The sequence below is a fragment of the Oryza brachyantha genome, chromosome 11 (assembly GCF_000231095.2).
Source record: "Oryza brachyantha chromosome 11, ObraRS2, whole genome shotgun sequence".
NCBI classification, from domain to species: domain Eukaryota; kingdom Viridiplantae; phylum Streptophyta; class Magnoliopsida; order Poales; family Poaceae; genus Oryza; species Oryza brachyantha.
This window is the reverse complement of record NC_023173.2, coordinates 8,176,149-8,185,624: the sequence shown is the minus strand read 5'-3', so window position 1 is coordinate 8,185,624 and position 9,476 is coordinate 8,176,149. Positions and strand designations below refer to the sequence as shown.

The 9,476-nt window shown below is 37.2% G+C and overlaps 1 protein-coding gene across 1 annotated transcript; it reads right to left on the bottom strand.

The window, feature by feature from the left end:
• Positions 1-2,046: 2,046 nt before the first annotated feature.
• On the bottom strand, positions 2,047-5,126 carry LOC102704752. Its single transcript, XM_006663318.3, has 4 exons — positions 5,103-5,126; positions 4,795-4,986; positions 3,953-4,213; positions 2,047-2,574 (listed from the first exon to the last, which is right to left on the bottom strand). Exons 1-4 carry the CDS (start codon positions 5,106-5,108, stop codon positions 2,518-2,520), a joined length of 516 nt encoding a protein of 171 aa, XP_006663381.2. The 5' UTR covers positions 5,109-5,126; the 3' UTR covers positions 2,047-2,517.
• Positions 5,127-9,476: the final 4,350 nt, after the last annotated feature.

Here is a 9,476-nt window from a genome sequence, read left to right as displayed (position 1 = left end):
TTGATGACCATAGACTTTATCTTCTGAACTACTAGCTTGATCTAGCTTCAATTGTCGGTCTTAATTCGGTGCCCTCCAATGGAAGGCCTTGGTATTTATAATGCCGTTGACCCTTTTCCATTTAGAACTTGGGACAACCTTCCTCCCCATACATATAGAGCAGTCACATCGGATGTTTGGATATTTATTATAAATAGTAAACGTAGATTATTAATAAACCCATGTATAATCTTGGACAAATTCACGAGACGAATCTAATGAGCCTAATTAATCCATGATTAGCCTATGTGATGCTATAATAAATATTTGCTAATTATGGATTAATTAGGCTCAAAAAAATTGTCTCGGGGATTAGATCTCATTTATGAAATTAGTTTTTATTCGTCTATGTTTAATACTTTAAATTAGTGTCCAAACATCCGATGTGACATGGGGTTAAACTTTTTAGCCCCATCTAAACAACCCCTTAGACTGCGTTCGGCGGCTCCTTAGTTAACTTATTTCTCTCGTTTTCTCCACGCACACTTCTCGAATTACTAAACGGTGTATTTTTTGCAAAAGTTTTCTATAAAAAAGTTGTTTTAAAAAATCATATTAATCTATTTTATATATTGTTTTAATAATTAATAATTAATTAATTATATACTAATCTATTACTACGTTTTCCGTACCAACCCTAGCAACGAACGCGGCCTTAGTCATCAAATCTAGCAATGATATATGCTCCAAATCCAGGGTAAACTTTTACCATTTATGTGCTCATATCCATATTACATTGTCACATTTTGCATGATCCTAAGAATACGATATTTATGCTATCTGACCTATGATTGGGTACGCCATAGGTTATATCTAGTATAGCTTTTTTATTTCAGTTTCTTCCGTCCTAAAATAAAATCTTTATGTTCCAAAATAAGTTTATTTTCTAGTAATGATAAGCGCATAAAAACTAAATAAAATATGAGATAATTATATTTGATTTTAAGAAAGTGCAGGATATTGTAGTGTTTTTATAATAATTTATGTGTGATATGGAAAAATAAAGTTATAGATGGTGTTTGGCTTCAGGGACTTTTTTAAGTCTCTTGTCACATTAAATATTTGCACGTTAATTAGAAGTATTAAATATATACTAATTATATAAATAAAGACTATTTTATTAGACAAAATTTTTAAGCATAATTAATTTATAATTAGCAAATGTTTACGATAGTATCACATTCGCTAATAATAAACTAATTAAGTTCAATAGATTCGTCTTGCGAACTAATTAAGTTCGTCTTGCGAACTAATTAAGTTCAATCAATAGATTCGTCTAGCGAAACAGTTCAGATAATAAACTAATTAAGTTAAATAGATTCGTCTTGCGAAATCGTGGTGACGAAATAGGCCAGAGCATAAGATATTTTATATTTTATTAATAGTTTATATTTAATATGATATAGACTTTAAAAAATTAGGCTACTGTATATGAAATTGATAGGAGTGAGTGGCTTGGCCTCATGGTAATCTGGTGTTCCCGTAGAATGAATGATTCTCTCGAAGTAGCATTAATTAGAGACATGGCACGAATGGAAAGCTTTCTCCTTTTTCTTTCTTTTCATCGTCGGCACAAGTCCCCTGGGACTACAGCGTTACATTACATCAACCTTTTTTTTCGCCACTGCCACTCATCAGTGTCCACCAACGCACATTTCACCGAGCTGCCCCCGTAATTTCGAGGGTATTTAGTTGATAAAATAAAAATTTTTACATGTCAAATTAATGAAATAAAAATTTTTACATATCAAATAACCTACGTTTGATGATGAGAGAGATTTTCGGACATAAATAAAAAAACAAATTTCACGGCTAGCGTGAAAACTACGAGACGAATCTTTAGGAACCTAATTAGGCCATCATTAGCCTATGTACATTACTGTAGCACTTATGACTAATCACGTACTAATTAGATTTAAAAAATTATCTCATGATTTTTTACGTAACTATATACATATACATAATAATAGATACCCAAAGATTTGATATGATGTTTTTGGACGAAAATTTTTAGAACTAAACAGCCCTTCCTGAAACACCGCCACGAGAGGCTACAAAACACATCGTAAAAGATCAAAAGAGCCAGAGCAAAAGAAAGAGGAAAAAAAAATAGGAGAGCCAGAAAAGCAGCACTCGAGTGGTCTTTGGCACGAGGAAATGACGCTGCCGGACATATCACGTCGCCGGACGACGTCCATGTCCATCTCGTTTTACCACTCCTACCCATCTACTACTACTAGTAGTACTAAACGCACAGAGACACCAGCCAAACACACTACTGCAGTTGATGAGAGGCCGAGATAGGTGACAGGTGAGAGAGAAGAATGCAAAAGTTTGGGCCGTGCGACCGTGGTGACAGCATGCATCGATCATGATGGGGTCCATCCATGGGTTTCTGCTTCTCTTTACAACGACACGCACAACAAGGCAGGGTTTGGTTTGTGAATTGTAGTGATCGATCGATCGGGCGAGAGATCCCTAGGCGACGCAGCCGAGTCCCAAGCAGCCCATCCACAGGCTCCTCGTCACCCTCTTCTGCATCAAGTGAAAGCAAAGAGAGCAAAAGCATGAGTAAAGTAGTCATTTCCCAGTGCAAACTACAGTGCCACCTTAAATAGAGTGGAGTACTGCCTGTCCAAAATAAAAAATTAATTATGTGTTCTATTTATGTTTTATCATTTAATAAAAATAAAATTATTAATCATAATTTTTTTAAATAAGACAAAGAGTTAAATATTGTTTCAAAAACCGAAAAGTTTTGGGACGGAGGGACTAGCTCTTAAAAAAAAAAGAAAAGAGCAATTTTTATCACTTAGCTCTACTGTTACCACGTCCCATAATAAATGGAAAAACTCTTTTAAACACTACATATATTTTAAACACTACATATATGATATCGTTTCTTACATTATTACATATATCTAAATTGCTATGAGAAAAAAAATACTATTTTGACATGAAAGACGTGATATATTGTAACACAATTATACCAGATCAAAACTTAACATCTATACAACTTGCAGAAGAACAAATGAATCTGAATATGCATACAGTAATCCTTTACACCTTACAAAAATAAAAAATTTGGACATTTTTGGGAAGCCATATTGTGAGTAATATAGTTGTCCATGTTTTTTTAAAAAATTCATAATTATTTGGATAATATGAAAAAACAAGAGTATGTCACCTCTATATATATTATAATCAATTTCTTATAAAAATTCTGACAATGTCTATATATTTTTATTTTTTTATGTGCTAATGAATCTAGACATATATATACATCAATCTTCTAAAATGAAACGGAGGGAGTATGATCCCAATTTTTTTCATACAAAGTGTATTGGTAGGGCAATACATTTTGTTCTAACCATATTTTATCTAATTTTCCCCCGTCCTCTAATTACCATTGAACTCTCGACCCCTCTGTTTCTCAGTTAAGTCCATAATGACAATATGTGATGGATGTATCAGAAGTTTCAGAAATAGTCATTTTCATGGATTTCTGAAGCACTGAACAATTTAGACCGCTACACTTGCATAAAGTCAGGAATAACGGAAGTAATAGACAAACATAAAGTCAAGAATAAGAAAATCAATAGCTTGAAAATGGGCAAACCACCAAATATATATTCATGAAATAACATAACCAAAATATAGATACTTAAAATAAGATTTAACTCGTTCTAAAACTATGAACCTAACTAAGGAGCATGTCCTAGAATAAATCAAATATCACCATCTATAGTCGTATTTTTGCATTTACTCCAATTTTTAGGATGGATAAAGTAGCATGGTTAGGTCACAAAAGTCAGCGAGCGTGGGGTATGCGCCGAGCGCAAACATGTCCGTCAGTGCAGTGGTGCAACCACTAATAACACTCGTAGTACTCAGAGAGCGGTGCGTTACGTACCCTTGGCTTGCGGCAGAGCATGTCGGGTGGGATGTCGTAGAGGTCACGGTCCACGGCCTTGACCACCGCCGGCGGGGGCTTGCACGCCTTGCTGCGCCCCGTCGACGCCGCGTGGGCCCCGGCGTCGGCCACACGGCTCTGCTTCCCCTGCTTCACCGCCGCCCCGTGCTCTCCTGCTGACACCACCACCACCTTGTGCTGCCTCTGCTTCTGCTTCTCGTCCACCTCCCCGAGTGCGCCGCTATCAAACCACTTGACCGCCTGGCAAAATAATAATAATAATAATAATCACACAACAACATCCAATCATCTGTTTACCGCGTGAGCTTGACCATAAAAAAATTTGTCAGGTTGCAACTTGCAAACATCAATGTCGATTTGAAAGGCTTTTTTTCACTCTGTCAGCAGCTACTACCCTAATACCTCCGTCAACTAATAATTTTACTTTTCGTTTTCTTTACATAATAATTTTATTTTTTGTTTTTCTGTATATAACGTTTGGCCATCCATCTTATTTAAAAAATTTATAAAAACTTTTAAAAAATAGTCACGTATAAATTACTAATCATGTTTTATCGTCCATGGATAATAAAAATATTAATAAAATTTTTTTAAATAAGACGTGAATCAAAACATTATATTAAAACGTACATTATATTAAAACATTGGAAAAGGATCGTATTTCGAGACGAAGGTGAAGATAGTAGTTATTACAAAAAACAAAAACTACGATTAGTTTACCAATGGTTGATCACTAGCACTCTGCTAGAGTGCTACTGCTACTCAGGGCGATTGTTGCCGATAAATGAAGCACAGAGAGCTGAGAGAGGAGCTAGTAGTACCTTCTTTGCTGGCTTTGGTGAGGGCGGGAAGGACATGACCATGCCGCCGGCCTGCATGGCGGAGTCGAAGTACTGGGTGACCGGCCAGTCGCCGTCGCGGTAGCCGTATCCGTAGCATCCGCCGCCGTGGCCGTCGTGGTCGTAGTTCCACTCCCCGAACGCCGGGATGCGCCGTTGCCTCAGCCTCTCCTTCTGCACGTACGTACGCGCGCATGCGCATGCACAGCAGCAATAAATCCATCGTCACGAAGAAGAAGAAGGGAGAAGAAGCAGCTGCAAGAGAAGAAAAGGCTCGCTCGCTCGCTTACCTTCATCACTGCCGCTACAGGGGATGTTGATGAACGCTTGGACACATCTGTGTGTAATGTAGGGGCAATTTATAAGGCAGAGGCGAGTAGCCGAGGAATGGAGACTGGAGTGGAAGAGGGAGTGAGGAATGTTTTGTGCTGTCCAACGTGTCCGTGGACCGTGGTGGTCAGTCGCGTTAGGTGGTACAGCAAGAGAGCAGGTGCAACTGTGGTGGGGCCCACTCGGAAGCAGCAGCAGTGTAGGGGCCCACAGGAGTAGTAGTACTGTAGTTCTAGTAAATGCAGCAGCTTCGAGGCGTTTAGTTGGTGAAATAAAATTTTTTTGCATGTCATGTTAGATGTTTGATCGGATGTTGGAATAAGTTTTTGGATATGAATGAAAAATAAATTTCACGGCTGGCCTGTAAACCGTGAGACGAATCTTTTGAGCTTAATTAATCCGTCATTAGTGCACGTGGGATACTGTAGCATTTATGCCTATTCACGTGCTAATTAGGCTCAAAAGATTCGTCTCACGATTTCTCACGTAACCGTGTAATTAGTTTTTTATTTTATATTTAGGTATACAAAGATTCGATGTAATGTTTTTGGACGAAAATTTTTGAAAACTAAACAAACCCTAATACGAGCATCTAAGCACTGGGCTAGGTTCTTCTTCCGGAGATTAAGGGCCCTTTTGAATCCTAAGAATGAAAAAACGGAGAAATAGACAAAACATATTATTCTGACAGAAATGTAGGTGTAAAATAGATGATCGCAAAATACAGGAAAAATATAGGAATGACCGTCTGATTGGACAACAGAAAAAACACAGAAATTTGAGAAAAGATAAAAACTTAGGGCCCCTTTGAATCACATGAATGAAAAAACAGAGAAATAGAAAAAATATAGGATTCTGATAGGAATATAAGTGTAAAACAGAGGATTGCAAAACACATGAATAATGTAGGAATGACCGTTTGATTGGACCATAGGAAAAACATATAATTTGAGGAGAGATAAAGACATAAAGGATTTTTTCTATAAGTTTCTACTTCTTGTTAAATTTCCTCCAAAACTTGCATGGGAAGAGGCATTTCATTGGAATTTTATAGGATTTTATAAGGTTCATTCCTTTGATTCAAAGGGCTTTATAGGAAAAATTCCTATAGGAATGAAATCCTCTAAAATTCCTATGAATTTCCTTTGAACCAAAGGGGGCCTCAAAGGATTTTTTTCCATGAGGTTCTGCCTCTTGTTAAATTTCCTTCAAAACTTGTATAGGAAGAGACATTTCATAGGATTTCATAGGGTTTATTCCTTTAATTTAAAGGGTTTTGTAGGAAAAATTTCTATAGGAATGAAATCCTAAAAAATTTCTATGAATCAAAGGGGGCCTAAGGATGAAAGGTTGTCTAATTGCATAATAGCTAAGGTTATCTGATGGAATGGTAGTGTTGATGTCAAAATGTGAACGTTGATGTGTCACACACGAAGAACTGAGAGTTGTTTCTTAGAATGCTCCAGTGCAGGACCTAAATTTTTAGAAGGTTCACGGGCATGCCAGTCAGTTTGATCCTGCAACTGACGAGATAAGCAATAAAACAAGCCGATTGACTATCGAGCCGATAGGTAACTAATAATCCAGCCGATCGGATATTGATGTAGCAACACTTAGCCGATAGCATGAACGATCAGCTGTAAAAAGCTTGGATCGGCTAGAAACTTGATAGAAATAGACTTGAATTAAATATTACACCAATGTAATCCGCCAAGTTACTTATTAATCTTAGTTGATCGGACGAGCCCCCATAACCAGATCAAACCAAACATACATAGATCGGACTTAACCAAGACAGTATGCAGTCGAACACGATATAATTATAGAAAACATGAAGATCGATAAGGCTATAAATAAACCGATGAATTACTTGGAATAATTAAGTAAACAATAAATGCTTTGCTGCGATAGGCTAAAACCAATTTGCGTGTAATTCTCGCGAGCCAATGCAACATAAATAACTGTCGATCTAAATAGATCAAGCCGATTGATGTAAAACTATTGCAGTAAGGCAATCGACTACTCTATTGATGTAAATATGATAAGCATGTAGATCAGCAAAAATCATCAGCTATAAACGATGACAAACAACTAAGATCTATAAAATATCGAGCCCGGATTGCTAAGAATAATCATAAAAGATCGGACCCAACCGATACAGTACTAGATTGAATATGTCAAACATCAAATATCAAATCGATGTAAATTACTCAAAATGGTCGACCAAATCAACTCGAGATACAGAAATAACTCAAGTTGAAACTGATATGATATCTAGCAATCGCACAACCAAATTAGAAGATCGGACCGAACCGAGACAATCCTATTCTAGCCGATGCGATTACCGTGCCCAGCGGAACGTAGGACTTACCCCTCCGCCAGAGATCGAAGCGATGCAACCCCGTGTCAGGTGTCAAGTTTCGCCGGAGTTGAAACCTCGGTGAACAAGGTGGCGATACGCCGCGAGTAATTAATCTAAATTATGATATAGATGATCTACAATGACCCCAGACATACATATTTATACTCTCGGGTGGATACTAGTCCGTGTTGAATACGACGTACGACTCTTAATAGATAAAAAGAAATAACAAACTCCTATGTAGATTCTATCTCTAACACACAAGTTCCGATCGTACTCTAACTCCCTTAGAGATAAAGGAGAATCCTAAACTAACTTTAATTAATAGATAAATTCACCCCGCCATGCCTTTGTCTTCATGATTCCTTGTTGAATTCGAACTCTTTCGGATAAAATTTCTATCGCTGATTGCACCTTTTCTTATCCGAATCCTTACCAAATTTCGGTGTTAACACATAGTCATTTAATGATATAAACGATAAATTAATTATTACAAAGTTAAAAATCTATTTTATGTACTTCTTTATAGAAACATTTTACAAAAATCTTCCGTTTAGCCGTTCAAAAAGTGTGTTCATAAAAGCTGAGAAAAAAGTTGAGAATAATAGTCAAATAAGATTTGAATCAACTATGATTGACTTGTTAAACCAGGATGGTGGGCCTATATACGCAACTTTTAAGTGTACAAACCTAAGTGACATTCTCTTTTAAGTTTAAGACCCGATATGTATTTTACTCTATAAGAAATAACGGAGAAAGAAAAGAGTTGATGCGTGAAGGGAGTATTGGGATGGGTATATTAGAAACAACTTACTACATCAGTTCTAAGATATATAAGGACGATTATCGTTTAGTTACTTTAGTGAGTAATCTTTTAAATTTTAAATTGATTATAATCTCTTTCTTAATTTTGTATCGTCTCTGAAATTATTACAAAAATGTTATTTAATTATATTTATTGATTTTAAATTTATAGATAGATGATGTAGATAAATTTGGAGATAACTCATGTCTTCACTGATGCATATCCTCTGCAGCATTGTACCTGCAGTACTTCTCACTGACAAGCGAAACCCATAGGTTGTGGGATCCACGTAATGTCTTCGCTACTACTCTGTGAGGCCCTGTTTAGTTCCTAATTTTTTTTCAAAAACATCACATCGAGTTTTTGGACACCTAAATGGAGCATTAAATATATATGAACACTAAAACTAATTACACAGTTATGGGGAAATCATGAGACAAAACTTTTAAGCATAATTAGTATGTGATTAGCCATAAGTGCTATAGTAATCTATATGTGGTAATGACGTAATCTATTAGGATCAAACGATTCGTCTCGCAGTTTTTTTTGGTAGAATTTATAATAGACTATGCTTAATACTTTAAATGTGTATCCGTGTGAATAAAATGAACGAGGCCTAAAACAAGCTATGGCAGTACAACTCAACAGAAGCACTGATCGCCATTTATGTCTCGGTGCAACTGTGGCCTACTACTCGCAGCCTGACTGCTGGCCATAACGTGCACCGGCGCTAGCTAGCTTAGAGTAGGTGTAGCAACCTGAGTAGCAGTAAGGCTTGCACTGTTGCTGTATCTATTGCACTGTGCCGCCGTGCAGGGCCGATCACATTTCACAAGTACGAGCAGGCCCAGAAAGGATAGGGATATGGATAATCCTTTGACAAAAGGATGGGGATATGGTAGCATACCATCGACCTCCAAGGATCCACGTGGTCTCTCTGGGTGTGATTGGTTGCCTGTGTTTAGTCTAGCCTGGCTCGTATCAAGCAGCCAGACCCATCTGCTCCTGCCTGATGCATGCAGGATGTTGTTGTTTGGTTCATGTATCTATCAAGCCAGGCTCCTTGGAGCATGAGTTTGGTTAACTGCATGCATGCATACATGACTTGTTCCAACTGCCAACAACTAACTCAGAGGGTGTTTCATTCCATGGCATAACTATGGTCAG